At 53.8% G+C, this 17655-nt stretch overlaps 1 protein-coding gene across 1 annotated transcript; it reads left to right on the plus strand.

The window, feature by feature from the left end:
• The first annotated feature begins 1593 nt into the window (after positions 1-1593).
• Rtn4rl2 (reticulon 4 receptor like 2) lies at positions 1594-17328 on the plus strand. Its single transcript, XM_021156539.3, has 3 exons — positions 1594-1937; positions 7779-8260; positions 15983-17328. Exons 1-3 carry the CDS (start codon positions 1907-1909, stop codon positions 16730-16732), a joined length of 1263 nt encoding a protein of 420 aa, XP_021012198.1. The 5' UTR covers positions 1594-1906; the 3' UTR covers positions 16733-17328.
• Positions 17329-17655: the final 327 nt, after the last annotated feature.

Here is a 17655-nt window from a genome sequence, read left to right on the forward strand (position 1 = left end):
ACACACACAGAGAGAGAGAGAGAGAGAGAGAGAGAGAGAGAGAGAGACCCAATGAAGACAGAAGATATCTCATCTTTGGGGAGGAAAGGGCAGAAACTAAAAGGCGGCGCACAAGAGAATAGAGATTAAAGATGGGGATCATAAAATATGAATAAGAGTTGGGGGAGAAAATGAGAGAAATCGAATGAGTACGAGAGAAGAATGGCAGATTATAAAAGGTTCGTGGAGTGAATGAGAAGAATGAGACTAGCATTTATAAAGCGCCGACTGTATGCCGTGCACAGCGTTGGACCCAGTCACAGGTATGAAGAGGAGCCAGTGCCTGGACTAAGGGTTCCTCCGCTCCACTCGCAGGCAGGGTCCGACTACGTCCAGATGGCCCTGGCACCCGTCGCCGTAGGCACCACTGCAGCAATCCCAACCCCGCCCGCGCCGCTTGGCGACAGTTCCCGAAGCGGCTCCCCCGAGTATCCTTCATACGGGGGTTATCAAAAACCGAGTACTAGGCACCTTAGACTGACCAAGACTAGGGCGAAAGGCGTTGAGGCTTTTAAAATAAAGCGCTGAGGTCAGGGATTGGCTGACTCCGCCAGGATAGAGGCGTCTAGGGACCCTATGAGGCCCCTATCCGCCCCTTGGTAAGAAGAGGGTTAGAAGTTTTTGTGAACCAGCAGTCTGCTACCACTTTTGGGTCCTCTTCTGCCCTCTGGCGAGAGATAAGAAATCATACCCTTTGGGACATATCACGTAAATAAACGCGCGCGTGCGCGCGTTCACACACACACACACACACACACACACACACACAATCCGCGCGCACGCTCAAACTTACACCCATTTGTAAAAGGCTTTAAGGTACATACAACACACCCGAACATTTATTCCCTTCGCCAGAATTTCACACAGCCCTCGCGTGGCCCAACCAGAGCAGAAACCAGCGAGCACACACTAGTACTCCCGCCCTGGTCCTGGTTCCCGACAGGAATAAAAGGCCGGCACTCAGCTACACCTGCCCAAGCGTCTGCGCGCGCGAGCACGCGCACATTCACTTGCTCACACGAACTCCTAGACATACTGGTCCTATAGCTAAGCAAACCGCCCTGAGGGTCTGGGAAGAAAAGAAAACGTGAAATTTTGCAGTCTTTAAGGGACGCAAACGATCGCGAAGGACAGGGCAGGAGGAGGGGCGCTGAGTGGGAAACTGCTCTGAAACTGCATATCTTCTGGGAAAGTTGGGAAATCCTCACCCTGAACAAGTCAGGGGGTGAGGGTGGGGGTGGGGGTGGGGAGGGGACTCAACACTACTGCATGCGCGCGCGCGCGCACACACACACACACACACACACCAAGAAGGGATTTCTCTAAAGGCATGGCGCCGCGGAGGCTACGGGAAAACAGCCTTCCCGATCTCCCAAGGTTGGGAGGGGGCCCGAGACTGAGTGGGCTAAATGGAGAACTACTCCCGCCTCCTAGTAGCCAGCAAAGGGTTAAACCGGCAGGCCGGGAAGCGAGGGAGGAGCCAGCGAGTGCGGGAATGGGGGGGGGGGGAGCGCTTCTTCGCTGTCCCCACTCTCCCTCGGCGAGCAGCCGGGGCGCACGGACCGACTGACTAACCGACTCCCTGCGGGGCCGCGCTGCCGAAGGGGCGCGGACACCGGGTGTCCAGGGTCAACCCAGCCCTTTCCATCCCGTCGTGCCCCGCCCCGTCCCGTCGGGGCCGATGGCTCCTTCCGAGGCACGGAGTCCGGGGGGCGCAGGGTAGAACTCCGCAGCCCCGCTACGTAGCCCGGGACTCCCCGGGTCCTTACGGAGCCCCGCGGAGTCCCCGCCGTCTGTCCGGCGGGATAAGGGAGCGAGTGGGAGCGCCCTCTCCCCCGCCGCCCCCTCCCCCGATCGTCGAGACAAGATGCTGCCCGGGCTCCGGCGCCTGCTGCAAGGTAGGGACACCGGCCGGAGGGAGGACACTAGAGAGAGGCGCCCCTTTCCTTGGGCACGAGGGTGGGGCAGTGAAGGGGGTGGGGTGGGTAGAGAGCAAAAAACCGCTTAGCGCGGGAGCGGCGCCTCCGCCCCCAGAGCTGCCAGCCGCAGGAGGGCACTGGGCTTGGAGCCTGCGGGAATGTGCGGGGAGCTCGTGACCAAGGGGGGACGCGGAGGGCAGACCGAGCTGGCTGGGAGGAGGAGAAAGAGGCTCAGGTTCTGTTGTCCCGGCTCCACCTGCTCCGGGGGACGCTGAGGACTCGGGCCGGCTGGGGAAGCGCCGACTCAGCAACTCCTCGTGCCCGGTGTCTCAGCACTTTCCAGTCACCTGGGAAGACAAGCCATGTGGGTAGGGGTCTGCCTGGGAATGGAGTGGGTAGAGAGAGATTTCCCAATGGCCCTACCTAGTCGCACAGATGGAGGGGCTAGAAGGAGGCTAGTTCCGAGCACTGAGTGACAGCCAAGGGTGTGGGCTGGAGACTGGGGGCGGGGAGGGTAGGGGTCGGAGGGAGGAGGGGAGTCAGGATGAGAAAAGTGTCTAGGGAGGTGGGGGTGAGAAAGAGGAGGTGGGGGCGGGATAAAGGAGGGGTAGGAGGAGGCATAAAGGTTAGACGACCAGAAACTGGGGTCCAGGGGAAGACCAAGAAAGAGGGGGGAAAGGGTGACCAGTTCAGGAGAGAGGTGTACAGGGGCATAAAAAGATAGAAGGGAGCGGGGTGGGGGGAGATAACCGGAAGGGTGAGGACTGGGGCTCTAGGAGATTGGAATAGAAAGGGGATGGGAGGACTAGAAGCCAGCGGAAGCTGGTGAGGAAGGATAGATGTAAGACTCAGACACCAGGAAAATGGTCACCAGGGTTGGGGGCCGGGATCCCTACGTGGTAGAGTGATTTGAGACGGATTAGGATGTCAACAGAAGCCAGAGAGGGAGATGGAAGAGAAGCGATGGTGCCCAGGGAGTAGACAAAGAGGCTTCTGGTAACCACTTCCACGTGGGAAGCTCTCCATTCCAAAGCGCCTGCCTGGTATAGCCCTTCTCTCAGGAGTAGCTGGTGGGCTAGTCCAAAGGACCCTGAGCTCGGGTTAGGGTTAGATCTGAGGGAAGGAGCGTGAGCACTTTGTGTGTGGGGGTGGGGGGCAGCCTCCTTGGGGTGGGTACCTGGGCTGCCTCAGTGCTGCCATTTATATCTCCAAGCCCCGACGTCGGATCCTGCCGCCCCACAGTAGCTGCTTATTTTGGGGTGTTACATTCTGGCAGAGTGAGAAGCTGTTTGCAGCAGCTTTAAAGCCTCCAGTCACCTGCATCGGTGCCTCCTCAGGCCCCTGCGTCACTGGTATGCCATCGCCCCCCTGCCACTCCCAAGGCCCCCCACCTCCTCACCCTCTGCCCCCTCAGCATCTGCCTGGCAGGCCCCTGGCTCTTCCCTGAGGCAGCGTTTGAGGTGTGCAGATGGTGCTTGTATTTAGGACCCAGAACCTTCTTTCTACAACTAGAGGCCTGTCTACTTTTACTGGGACATCTCTGCCTTATTATGGTGCACCCTGGTTCCTGCCTTGGACACTGCCCCCACCCCTTCCTCCTCAAGTTTCTTATTCCCAGGAGCCTCTGGCCTAACGGTTGGCACAAGCTGAGAACTTTATCTCAGATCCTGGGTACTCCAAGGTCTGGCAGCCCTTGGGCTTTGACCATGATCCCTTGGTGAATGGATCCTCTTGGCTCTGGGTACCTTAGCCTTCCGGGGATCAATATCATGTTGTAGCCTCTCTCCACTCCCTCCTGTGGCCAGATCTGGCTATGCCTTTGGTCACTGATCACCTCTTCTTGACTCTCAATTGTGCTGTGCTCTAGAGTAACCAGAGCCTGGAACCTAGGAGTGGAAATCTATGGAGAGAGCCTATGTCCATCCTGTCCTGTCCCCACACCCACCCCATGACCCTGACCCCGACCCTGAACAGCTAGCATTGTGGTTGTTCCAAGACTGAGCATCTGGGCACAGTACCTATATTCCCTTTACCTCTAGGCCAGCATCTCTTATTGAGAAGGTGTGATGGGGGAAGGGGACTCTGAAAGAAAGGTCAGAGCAGGTCCTTGGTCCACAGTCCAGTGCATGTTCTTTCAGCTCTGGGTCCCACATTACACTTGGACTTCAGAGTGAAGTCTTATTCCCTTCCTAGAAAGGTTGGGGCCTTTGTACTATTGATCTCCCCAGGGGCCATGACAGGTTGGGTTCTGTGGATAAAGAGGGCAGCATGCATAAATGGAGTACTGGCATGCAGTAGGTGCTCAAGAGCAGATTGAGTCCTTCTCTGGTCCCACACGCCATTCATGTTAGGGGGTTAACAGAGGGTGAGGGAGGCTTGCAGAAAAGGCAAGGAAGGGAAGAAACCAAAGATTCTGAGAAGGACAGAAAGGGGTTCTACCAACCGGAAGCCCACTTTTCTGCTTTCCAGACCTCAGTGATTTCCTGTCTCACGAAGATTTGTTCTAGATGGTGGCTGAGGATCCCCCCCCACCCCCCCCCCCGTCCACTTCTGACACACTGTGCCTGCCCAGGACATGCATTGGGGAACCTAGAGTATAGTTGTGGATCTCAGGGGAGGGCCTGGAGTGGCTGTGAAGAGGCGTGAGAAGCAGGCCTTAGGGAGGGGATGTGGGAGAAGGGGAAGGTGCTAGGGGCGGAGGAGGGAGAGCGGAGGGAGCACAAGGTGCTCTCCCACCCCCCTACCTTGCCTCTGCCTGGAGTGCCCACTCCAATCCTGCCTGGGGGCAGAGAAGCCCAGAGCCCACCACCTCCCTCTCCCTCTCCCCCCTGCCTTCCGTGAGAGCCGCAACCTGAATTATGGATGAAGCTCCTTGGGTTACAGCTGCTTTGCGCGGCAGCAGCGAGGGCCAGAAATGGCATCAGAGTCACTGTTACGCAGCAACTGCCATGGAGCGCCCTCCACCTCTAGGGTCCCTCCTCAAAGGGCCTGCAGGGAATACCACTGATACGGAGGGAAGTGAATCCCGCTGAGAGAAAGGTGTGGACGGGAGCGCAGGGAGGCAGGGAGGAGCACGGGATGAGTGAGGAGCCAAACAGGGGGTTTGCGGAGTGGGGGAGGGGGGATGTGAGGGAACTTGCCAGCCCCTGAGGAGCTTGACCTCCGCTTGGGACCTGGGGCTAAAGGGAGTCGCCATCTGGGTTGCCTGCTTTCTCTCCTGGGATAGCAGTCAGTCAGCCAGCCGTGGAGGCTGGAGTGGAGGCTGGAGGAAGCGCCCCATATAATCCTGGGGGTTGGTGAGGTTGACCGTGCTGCCTGGTCAACACTGTGTTGAGCTTGTGGATGGGGGTGGGATTAAAGGATCAGAGTAGGATCTGGCTTCCTTTGGTGTAAAGTCCTTAGTGAGGCGGAGCTCAGAGGATAACTGACAGGAACAGGGGTGCCCTAGTGGACACCAGGTCAGTCTTTTTCTGGCCCTTGTCTTGTCCCATTTTGTAGTGTGTGACCTTGGGTAAGTTGTTTGCCTTCTCTGAAATACAAGTGTCATCCCCACAGAGCCTTACCCAGCTCTGAAATCTCCAATTCTAAACCCCAGCCCTCAGGGCTGGGGAAGTCCGCCCAGGGTCCCACACCGGACTTCCACACCCGACTCCTTCCTCGGTAAGATCAGGGGTGAGAGACGTGCTCCTCCACCCCACGTGGCTCTGAAAAACTCAGGAGAAAAGTAATCGTGAACCGCCGCACGGGGGAGGGGTGAGAAGGACCGAGAAACGCGGAGGTGGTGTGAACGAATGGAACAGCCGCGCTGTGTCACTGAATATTACATCACACCCAGCCTACACACGCACGGGGCCGGCACTCACACACGCAGAGGGCCGCCAGCACATGCTCGCTCACTCAGGTACCAGGAGGGGCCATCCGCACGCACAGTCGCACAGTCGGGCTGGGCTGGCCTTGGGAAGAGCCTCAAAGTAAAGAGCTGGGGAGCACCCTGCCCAGGGGCACAGGGAACTGTCAATGGAGCTCCCGGGGAAGAGATACAGGGATGCTTGCCAGATGCAATGTTGCCTACCAGGTTGCTAGCACCTTCTGTAGTGAGCACCTGTCTGACACTGTCCGCCCCAGATCACAGTCACTCCTTCACAGACACCTCAGAGAACCTGGAAACTTCACGCTCAAACCTCACTTTGCAGCCTTTGAGATCTGGCACTCAAAGTTACCCATCTCTCAGCTAGATAACCCCCTGAGCCATGGGGACACCCCCCCCCCCAAACCAGGTCTTCCTTTCTCTAACTTCTGAGGTCAAAAGAATAGCTCCTGGCCTTGTGGGTGGAGGCTCACCCCTCCCCAGGGAAAGCTTCCCAGGAAAATCTCAGAGGCTTTCTGGGAATTCCGATAGAACTAAGGCCAAGGAGGTTCCAATTGGAGCCTCTATCTGCAGCATTGAGGGCTAGGGCTCCGGGCTGCTTGCTGGGGCAGAGAAACACAGGCACCCACACTTTAGTCTTGCTTTCCTGTCTGTAGTGTAAGAAGAATAGCCCATGCTCAAACTCCAAAAGTTACTTTGGGAAAAAAACTGAAAAATGTAACAAAGACTTTACAGGAGACTTGGAGTAGAGCCTGAGTTGACTCTGTAGCCTTGCCTTCTAACTACTTCCTAGGTGGAAAAGGCTAAGAGTCTCCCAAGGCCTTCAAGGAGAGGGAGGAGGGTGTGGGTCACCCTGCCACCTACAGGCCTTCTAGCCACGACGGGTCTCAAGTTAGTGTCTAGCTTTCTCGAGTGGGCTGGTGTTGCTCCCAGAGGACATTTGGCAATGTCTAGAGACATTTTGATTGTCATAACTGGGGGCAGGGTGCTGCTGGCATCTGGTGGGTAGAAGGCAGTGCTGTAGTTTAACACCCTAAAAAGGGTTGTCCCTACCCCCAAAGAATCCCCATCCCGGCTTCAGTACTAAGGAAATGGAACCCTGACCCTAATCTTAGACTTTTGACCCCAACTCTAAACAAGGTTGAACACTGCAACAGTGAAAACAGCCAGAAAATAAAGGGTGCCTGCTCTTCAAACAACGCTAGACACTTCCCAGTGCTGTCTACAAAACCCACCAAGTGTTTGAGGGCTCGGGCCCACCTCTCCCCAGGCAAAGCTCCCCAGGCAAACCTCAGAGGCCTTTTGGGGATCCTGAGGTCAAGCTGGTTCTGTCTTTATCTGCTCCGTTGAGGACTAGAGGTCAAAGGACAGGGGTGAATGAGAGAGGAGCCCTCACTCTTCCATGCTGTAATACAAGCATCCACTCTTGACAAACTAGCTCTCAAAAAAGAGGTTGGAAACCTCTCTGTGGATGCCTTTCACGCCCGTTTGCCTCTGTCTGCCTGCCCCTCTCTGGCTTGCTTCTGCTTTATGTCTCTCTCTGCCTTGCACAGTCTCAGTCTTGCGGCTGACTGTAGCTGAGTTTGTGGGGTTCTTGTCTCAGGAACATAGGCACAAGGCATATAATCTTGGCTCTAGGAAGGTAGAGGCAGGAGAATCAGATGTGCAGGGTCATCCTCAGCTAAACATTAAATTTGAGGGCAACCTGGGCTACATAAGACCCTGTCTCAAAAAGAAGAAAACACAGAGAGACAGACACAGAGAGAGAGAGAGAGAGAGAGAGAGAGAGAGAGAGAGAGAGAGAGAGAGAGAGAGAGAGAGAGAGAAGGAAAAAGAAAATGAGCTTCATGTACCTCAAAGAAACCTAGAGAATGATATGAGGGGAGGGGCCAGGCCTCCTGAGCCCACGCCCACCCACCCACCCACCAAGCCTCACTATGCTCTCCCCACAGGTCCTGCCTCAGCCTGCCTACTGCTGACACTTCTGGCCCTTCCTCCCGTGACCCCCAGCTGTCCTATGCTCTGCACCTGCTACTCCTCCCCGCCCACCGTGAGCTGCCAGGCCAACAACTTCTCCTCAGTGCCGCTGTCCTTGCCACCCAGTACACAGCGACTCTTCTTGCAGAACAACCTCATCCGCTCACTGCGGCCAGGCACCTTTGGGCCCAACCTGCTCACCCTGTGGCTCTTCTCCAACAACCTCTCCACCATCCACCCTGGCACCTTCCGCCATCTGCAGGCCCTAGAAGAACTGGACCTCGGTGATAACCGGCACCTGCGCTCCCTGGAGCCCGACACCTTCCAGGGCCTGGAGAGGCTGCAGTCACTACACCTGTACCGTTGCCAGCTCAGCAGCCTGCCTGGCAACATTTTCCGAGGCTTGGTCAGCCTACAGTACCTCTACCTCCAGGAGAACAGCCTGCTCCATCTACAGGTGAGCCAGCCATCTCCTCTAGGTCTCTTCCTCCTCTTTCTCTCTGGACCTGAGTACCCCTCCTGTCTTCTTTCCTGTCACCTTTCCTGATTCAGCATCTCCCTCTACCTGTTTCTCTGTCTTCTTTCTCGGTGTCTGTCTCCCCCCGCCCCGTAACCCTCTAGCCCCCATTTGCCTCTGCATCTCCCTCTACCTGTTTCTCTGTCTTCTTTCTCAGTGTCTGTCTCCCCCTCCCCGCAACCCTCTAGCCCCCATTCGCCTCTGCCTGTGGGTCTGTCCCTTGCTGCCTGTCTCCTGACTCGCCTCCCCCGTATGTATGTCTCCCTCTGCCTCTTCTGTCTGTCTCCCTTCATGCACCCACTCAGCACACTCCCCAAAGTCTGTAGATCTCTCCTTTTCCGAGAGCCTCAGCCCAGAGGCCTTTGCATGATCTTTTCCCATCCACCCCCAAACCCTCCCACTTGTCATGCAAGCTGGACAAAGGGTGGGGCCACTGCTAGGGAGGGGGGTTGTCTCATTGAAGTCACACTCGTCCCTGATCACACTAAGCACACAAGGGAAAACCTCACCCTTTCTAGATCCTGTCCCTTAAACCCGTTGTCTCCGGTAAAACTGTACTGTGTAGCTGGGGCAGGGGGGTGGAGTGAAAAGAATAATTGTTATTTGTTATTATTATTATTATTGATCTAATTATTATTTATTATTGTTGTGATGTTGGCTGGCTGACTGTTAAACCCTCACATCTCACTTCCCCAGGAAGCAGAAACACACCCTCCTAACAAACATCCAGGAGGGTATTTCCCTATGAGCAGAGGCTTTGGCTAGAAGGGGGCACTCCCAACCTGACACAGAAGGCCCTGCCTTCTCCCCAACCTGGGCTTGGTCATCAGTGTACCTGATGCGCCTCACAACAATAGTGATAATTCACCAATGTATTGAGCATCTGTAGTATGCAGTATCATAAATATAGCAGTTTCGGAAACAGTATTCAGAAGGAGAAAGGGGCGGGCAGAAAAATGCGTAGTGACTGGAATAGTATGTCTCATTATTGCTGAATAACAACAATCAACTTAGCAGGCACATAGTAAGTACACACTATGTTGGGTCCCGGGTTTACAAGTATGTGGCAATTTTCAAACCTGGGCCTCAAGTTTTCCTGTCTGTGAAATGGGAGTAATACGAGCATCCATCACCCAGGGATTTTGTAAGCACTAAATGCATGAATAATTTGTAGCACACTTAGAATAGTGCTTGGCATATATAAGAGCTATATAAACGCTTGTTAAAATGCCATGTTTTTTTAAAATGAGCTTTATTTAACACTGGTCTCAGGGATGTGCCCCAGCTTGAACTTTATCTTAGAGATCTGGGTCAACTCTAAGGATTATTCTGGGACCGTGGATAGGATCCAAGCCACACCTTCTATTTCTCTTCTTAATGAGTTTGTTGGGAACCACGGTTGTAGAGTCCACTCAGCCACTTCATCTCAGGCCTACAGGCCTTTGCAGGCAGGGGTTTTCACCACAGTGCGTGCTGGGGATCCCATGGATGTGTGGGACATATGTCTCTGAAGCCATTGTCCCTGTGACTGGGCCCTTACTAGGCTCCTCACCAAGCTGAGCTTCAGATTGCCTGGTAGTAGGGACAGAGCTGGCTCCAAGGAACACAGAATGGAAGGGTCTGCAACCACACAGCCAGGGGAGGAAGAGCTGACACTTGACCTGCCTGATACAGCCATACTTTCCAGGGCTAGTACCCCAAAGTACAACTAAGTAGGCTGGGAGTTTCTGCTAGTTTGCCTAGTTTTGTGTGTGGCTTGTTTTGATAGTTTTTTTGTTTGTTTTTGTTTTAAGGTAAGGTTTCTCGAATCCCAGGCTGGCTCTGAACTTATTATGTAACCAAGGATGACATTGAACTTCTACTTCCTTCTCTTCCTCTTCTTCTTCCTCTCCCTCCTCTCCTCTTCTTCCTTTCCTTCCTTCTTTCTTTTTTTGAGATTTATTTTTATGTGTATGGGTGTACATCTGTGCATCACATGTGCACAGTGCCTGATGAGGCCAGAAGAGAAAGTCAGATCTCCCACATTTGGAGTTGCAGGTACTTGTGAGCTGCCATGTAGGTGCTAGGATTCAAACCTAGGTCCTTTCCAAGAGCAGCCAGTGTTCTGAGCCATCTCTCCAGCCCTGACCTTGAACGTCTTAATCCTCCTGCCTCTGATTCCTGAGTTCTAGGAATCACTATTCTTTCCATCCCCTTGTCTACATCCCTAGGTTGACACCTTAGTGATGTTTATCTAGAAGGTTCATCAGTATTGAAATGAAAGGTATGTAGCACAGGCTACACTGTCAGATGAAAGTGCGTAATTGTTACAGGCTCAGTACCCTTGATCTGAAGAACTGGGGATCAGATGTGTTTGCTTCAGATTTCGGAAGATTTATATACACACAATGAGTTATTGTGAAGGCGGGACCTAAGTCCAAGCACATAGCTCATCCATGTCTCCTATATACATAGTTCATCCACATCTCCTATATACATAGTTCATCTACATCTCCTATACGTCTGGCCTCATAGCCTAAAGGAGAGAGAGTTCATACAAACTCCATACTTCGAAACAAACTTTCCTGGTGGGGAACTCTCCACTAGTGGTGATATGTTATTTTGCTGCTCTGAAAGCTTTGGATTTTAGAGGCTATAGGATTTCAGATTTTCTGATAAAGGGTGTTTGGTCTTTGTTTTTAATTCTTAAATTACATTTCTTTATGTTTGTATCGGGCAGTAGGTGCACACGTTGTGCTTGCGGCACACTTGTGGAAAGGACAACTCAGGGGAGTTGGTACTCTCTTCCTTCTTCCCAACTATTGAACCTTCGTTGTCAGGCTTGGCGGCAGACAAGTTTACTGGCCAACTTTGCTGACCTTGATTCTGTTTTAATTACTGCTCCTAAGATCCTGACCTCTTTATCAATATCTAGAGGCTACTCAGTCTTTTGACTTCAGGGAAGGTGCCTTCCCTCTCTAAGTCTCCATCTCCTCTTCCTGGTGGGGAGCCATGTAAGGGATGCCTTCCACAAAGATAGGCTGTGAGATGCAAGTAAGGTAAGGAGTTCATAGGTTAGAGTTGAATAAATTAACTCTTGACCCTCGGGACACAAGCAGAGCCTGTGCCTGGTGTCAGCTAAGGCCCAAGCCTACTGAACCCCTAGGTGGTCACTGGGGTCTTCTGGATTGGGATCCATGTTTCTTTTCTGGACAATCTTGGCCTGTGCAGCACTGGGTGTCAGAGGGAGGAAGCCTCTTCACAGCTGGCCCTTTATAGAGAAGAAAAGAGACAGCCTCTGTCTGTGAAGTGCCTGAGCCTGGTGGAACTAGGCCAGGAGATGCCACAAGCAGGTGAGGAACACGTGGCTCGGTGAGATCCTCAGGAGCAGGTGTGACTGAAGATGGAGCCCAGCCTGCCCCACGAGGGCTCTGGAGGAGGCCCGTGGTTAGGATGTGGCGTGTGTGCCCATGGACATGGTGGAGTTTCTCGTGGAATGTCTGCAGAGGGCTAGGCACTGTGCCAGGCCAGTTCATTCACCAACAGACTCCTCACTGAGCACCTACTGCGCGCCAGCAGCATGCAGGGTGCCAGGGATTCCAGGGTGAACCAAAACAGTATCCCTGCTCTGCCGGAGCCTGCTGGAGGGTGGCCAGATGGTAAAAGCTTCTTCTCTCCTTTGGTTACCACAGTGGCTTACTTGATGTTTGCAAGCAGTATTTGAGCTCAGGCAGGACCTGAGTTCTAATCTAAGCCCTGTCTAATTTGCTGTGCCCTCCTGGTCCCATCTATGAAAAACAATGGCCTGTTGCTCAGGGTAGGAGGTGCTGTGGGGACTAAAGGAGATGATAGCTTGGAAAGACTACAGAGCAGGTGGAAGTGAGCAACACCCCCGAATTCACCAACCTTAGCGTTGCCTGGGTAGAACTAGCCCAGGTCTATTAGGTTCTGCAGCGCAGGTGTTGAGCGTCCTGTCTCTGGAGTTCATGTCCCATGTTAGATGCTGGGTCTTAGACAAGTGGATCCCCTTCTCAGTTTAGTCTCCAAATACAGATCATCATAGCATCTGCCTCATAGTGTTGATGATTAAGATACTATCAGGATCTGTGCCATACAGGGTTTGGCATTCAACGAGAACTTGGCAAATCACCTGCTGACGACGATGATTATGACACCTGCCATGGACGGGCAAGCACCATGAAGTGGGGTGGGGATGGGGGGTGCACACACACAGAACAGCTTTGCTGAATGAGTGAGCTCGACTCCCCAGCTCACTGAGTCAAAATTAGCAAATGCTTAGGGGACCCGGATGATCAGCGACTCCAAGTCACTTAGGGCACAGGAAAAAAAACCAAAAAACAAAAATCACTGAGGCCCAGAGAGGTGCTGGGAGCTGTCCAAGGTCACACAGCCTGGGTAGTTAAGAAGATCAGTATCAATGCCAGGCGCTGGAAGGTTGGAGGAAAGCAAGGTTAAGAATAGGATGCTCTCAGGCAAGGTTGGGAACGCATAGGGATGCTGCATTTAGATTCCAAATGGATACAGAAAGCTGTGAACCGGCCAGGCAGGAGGCAAGAGAAATGCGGTTTTTGAAATGGAAGAGAATGACTTTAGCAGATGTTCCAAGCCCAGAGGGAGGGGGGCGTGCAAGAAGGTGATGGGGGAGGGCAGGGTCTGTGAAAGTCAAGAGCTTATTAATGCACAGAGAAAGGTTTTAATGGCAGAGGGAGGAAGGACCGGATTTTCGAGCTTCAAGCCCAGGAAGTGGTGATGAGATTTGGCTATAACTTGGGTTGGGGGAGGGGACTGGACCCCAAGGCTGAGGCTCAGAGTCAGGAGGAGCAAGAAATCTAGCTAAGTAACACAGAAAGGGGAGGTTGGAATACAAAACTGGGCTGTGGTTGAAAACATCTGGGTTCCCTGGGATGTCTGAACCCCAAGGCTCCAAAGTCATGCTTAGCCTGATATCACCCTCCTGTATCCCCACTGAACATACTTCCCTGAGTATGACCTCCCATTGCTGACACTCTGTGAAGAGAAACCCCAAGGGAGGGGTTAAGCAGAAGGACTCAGACTCCACTCTCTGGGCAGGACAGGAAAGGAGAAACTGGAAGGGCACACCCACAAGGCTGAGGCTCCTAGGGTGAGCAGGTCAGCTGGGAGCTTGAACACCCACTCCTGGTGATGGCATCTGAGGGTGGAGACCACTGTCCTGGTGTCAGAGGTAGCAAGAAGGTTGAGGAGGACTGATCTCAATATGGCCAAGAGGAGGGTTCTTGGCAGACTCAGTTCCTGTAGCAGAGAGGGCGGAAGGCATATGGGAGGAGGTGCAAGCACAGAGGAACACAGGAAGGTGGAGGCTGTGGATATGATGAGCTGGGACTCAGCACACTCCCCCCTCCTGAGACCTTCGACCAGGTGCCCAGGTAGCATGAGGAAGGAACCGTCTTCCCAGGCACTGGGGGTGGGGGGTGGGGGGAGAGAGACACAACCAGGGTTGGAGAACAGGCTCAAGGTGAACTGGCTTGAGCAGAGAGGGATGCTCTTGTCCCATTGAATCTACTGGCCACAATTTGGGGAGGACCCCAAGGTCACGGGGTGAGAAGAATGGGGCTCTGGCTCTTTCGACAGTTAAACCCTTCATCTCTGAGGCAAACGGTACTTTTAAGGGGTGGATCCTAAGTTCTAGCTCCCAGATCACACTGTACATGGGTTGGGGTCTGGGAGTAATCCAACTCAGGCTTTTGAACACCAACTGGCAAATATTCTACAACTGAGCTACAGCCCATACCAGCTCACCACCAAGGGTTCCCTGATAAGCTGGTTAATTAAAATACAGAGTCCACTCCCTATGGACATACCTATACCTGTACTTCTGAGCCATAACCCCAAGGTTCTCCCAGTGATGGCTCCTGGGATGTCTCCCAAGATGACTTCTCCACTCCAGGGACTGTCCCCACAGTGTAAGAGGGACAGTGATACAGTGGAGCATCAGGGACCTTAGCTTCTTCCCTCCTTTTCTATGTCTGGGGTGTGGCGTTGACACTGGGTGACTCTGCCAGGAGGACAACTAGTCCCCAAAGAGTACCTCTCAGAGGAAAATGGATGGGATGGGATTCTAAATGAGTCCCTGCTGTCATGACAACCGTGAATTATGGATGGTTGACTCTGCCTCTATTAGCTGCTGTACCCTCAACAGCATCATAACATCTAACCTCCTTCAGTTTGCTGAAGGATCTTCTTCCCTTCTATACTAAGGAAACAGGGTCTCACTGGGACTAAACAACTTGTCTGGAAGCTAGAAAAAGGAAAAGCTGGGGTTTGTGTTAGTGCTTTTATCTCCTGAGCCCGTGGGCTTCATCCCTGGACCAAAACTTTATCTGCAGCAACTGTACCCAGCACTCCACCCCCTGAACCTTGTGTGAATGCTCTTCATCGGTCCTCAGAACAGACCCAAGAGCTAGAAACACTCGTTTTCACTTTACAGAGGAGAAAGCATGCTTAGAAATAACTTGTCTCGGCCAAATTAACAAGCATGGCTAACTCACATGATGTCGGCCCACGTTAAAATCCAAGCATCTTAATACATGCCAATCCATTTCATCACCACATTTTGCACGGAAAGAATCTGAGGAACAAGAAGATAGAATGGCTTTTCCCAGGCATTTCAGTCAGTTCATGACAGACCCATGATCTGACTCTCAAACTGCAAGTATGGTCTTCAGGCAATCTGATCAGCCTCTCCAGGGAAGGCAGACTCCTCAGGCTTCCCCCACACCTGCCAGATAGCAAGCACTGGGAAGTTACCAGCATTGACAGGGACTGGGATACACTCTAAAGCTAAGAATCAGGCAGGTGAGGTGGCATTATCCCTGTGCGATGGTTAGTATTGACTGCCATCTTGACAGCATCTAGGTTCACCTAGGAGGGCTGACAAGATGGCTCATCAGAAAAGTAATCACCCAGCATGGTGGCCTGAGTTCTATCCTGGAAACCTATATAATGGAAGGAGAGGACCCACTCCTATAAAGTCTGTACACACACACACACACACCCTGGGATAACGTTAAATAAATAAGACCCAGTGATATAACCGGGTATTGTGTTACTGAGTGTTAATTCAAGCTACTCAAGAGGTTGAAGCACAGGAATGTCAAGTTTACGGATCACCTAGGTTAAGCAGCAAGTTCAAAGCCAGCCTGGGCATTTCTGTGAGATTCTGTCTCAAAATATAAATGTAAAACGGTGCTGGAGCTACAGTTCAGCGGTAGAGCGCTTGCCTGGCATTGTTGTACTGGGTTCGGTCCCTTGTGGCCCTGGGGAACGTGACCCACTGACCTCAATTGTGTAGCCTTTTCCATAGGAAACAGGTTAGAAGATGCGTGGATTTCAAGTTCAGGGTTCAGACTCAGTTGATAAGATGCAGTCTAGCATGTTTGAAACCTTTGGTTTGATCCCCAGAACCACATTAAACTGTTTTGGTAGCCTGAAATCTCAGAAATCAAGAGGTGGAGGCAGGAGATTAGAAGAACCTCTTGGTTACAGGGCTGGGATACGATGCATGAGCCCTTTCCCACTTTTCCACCGTGCCATTACGCCTTCCTTGCCCTTCCCCCTAGGTCCTGGAGTGGAGTTCCCGACCGTGTCTCAAGCCACTCTCTTCTCTTTCCATCCCCCACCCAGGATGACTTGTTCGCGGACCTGGCCAACCTGAGCCACCTCTTCCTCCACGGGAACCGCCTGCGGCTGCTCACGGAGCACGTGTTCCGCGGCTTGGGCAGCCTGGACCGGCTGTTGCTGCACGGGAACCGGCTGCAGGGCGTGCACCGCGCGGCTTTCCACGGTCTCAGCCGCCTCACCATCCTCTACCTGTTCAACAACAGCCTGGCCTCGCTGCCGGGAGAGGCGCTGGCCGACCTGCCGGCGCTCGAGTTCCTGCGGCTCAACGCCAACCCCTGGGCGTGCGACTGCCGCGCTCGGCCTCTCTGGGCTTGGTTCCAGCGCGCGCGGGTGTCCAGCTCCGACGTGACCTGCGCCACCCCGCCGGAGCGCCAGGGCCGGGACCTGCGCGCGCTGCGCGACTCCGATTTCCAAGCGTGCCCGCCGCCCACGCCCACGCGGCCCGGCAGCCGCGCCCGCGGCAACAGCTCTTCCAACCACCTGTACGGCGTGGCCGAGGCTGGCGCTCCCCCCGCAGACCCGTCCACGCTCTACCGAGACCTGCCCGCCGAGGACTCGCGGGGGCGCCAGGGCGGGGACGCGCCCACCGAGGACGACTACTGGGGGGGCTACGGCGGGGAGGACCAGCGGGGCGAGCAGACGTGTCCCGGGGCCGCGTGTCAGGCACCCGCAGACTCTCGTGGCCCCGCGCTCTGGGCCGGGCTGCGCACCCCTCTGCTCTGCCTCTTGCCCCTGGCACTCCATCACCTCTGACTGCGGTGCTCGGACGGAAGAGGCCACGCCTTCGCCCCGCTCCCCTTCTCTGCCCCAAGGAGCCTCAGCTCCATCTTCGCCTCTTGTTTGCGACCCGGCCTGGTACCTTTCCTAGGCCTCCTCGCTCTTTTTCTTCCCCTGGACCAGGCTGCCTCATTTGCCTTCTGGGCTGTTGTGACTTAAGTATGGCAGCCCCTAAGACGGTGTATAAGGTGGTTTGGCTCCGTTCGCCCTGATTCTAGCCATTAACTCTTCCTCCCCCATCCCAAGGCTGGGACTTGGCACCCCGGGCAGCCATTGCTCCTCTCTCCAGGGCCCCACAGTGGACTCGAAGGGGCTTTTGTCTGCAGAGCACCTTCCACCAGCAGAGCCTTTGAAAGCTCCCCCTGGGAGCCTCCCCACCTTCCCCCGTCGTCAGAGGGATGTCTCAGTAAGGCCCAGGCTGCCCCTGGACCCTGCTTGTCCTGATCCTTTCAGCCTCCTGACACCGGAGGAATACTTTTCTCCTAAGTCTACCCAGGACACTTTTTAGGGTGCCTGGAGAGAGTTTCCTCTCCACCATGGCCCCTGTGTGGTGAAGATCAAAAGAAATTGTTTGGGGGAAAATTTATTAAAAAATTCTATTATTTTATCTCCTGTAAGATTTTTTTTTGTTTTTTGTTTTGTTTTGTTTTTTGTTTTTCCTCAAGACCTCAAAGGCAGCGGGGCGGTGGTGGCATTCATCCTTAATCCCAGTGCTCAGGAGACAGAGGCAGGCAGATCTCTGCGAGGCCAGCCTGGTCTACATTGAGAGTGCCAGGACACCCAAGGCTGTTCCACAGAGAAAACCTGTCTCAAAAAAGAGACTTCAAACGCAGAAGTAGTACTTAGACCTGAAAGGGAAGCCACCAGTATTTCCTGCCACACCAACGTCCCCTGTCCTG

The sequence above is a fragment of the Mus caroli genome, unplaced genomic scaffold, assembly GCF_978045245.1.
Source record: "Mus caroli unplaced genomic scaffold, Mus_caroli_1 scaffold_2, whole genome shotgun sequence".
Lineage (NCBI taxonomy): Eukaryota > Metazoa > Chordata > Mammalia > Rodentia > Muridae > Mus > Mus caroli.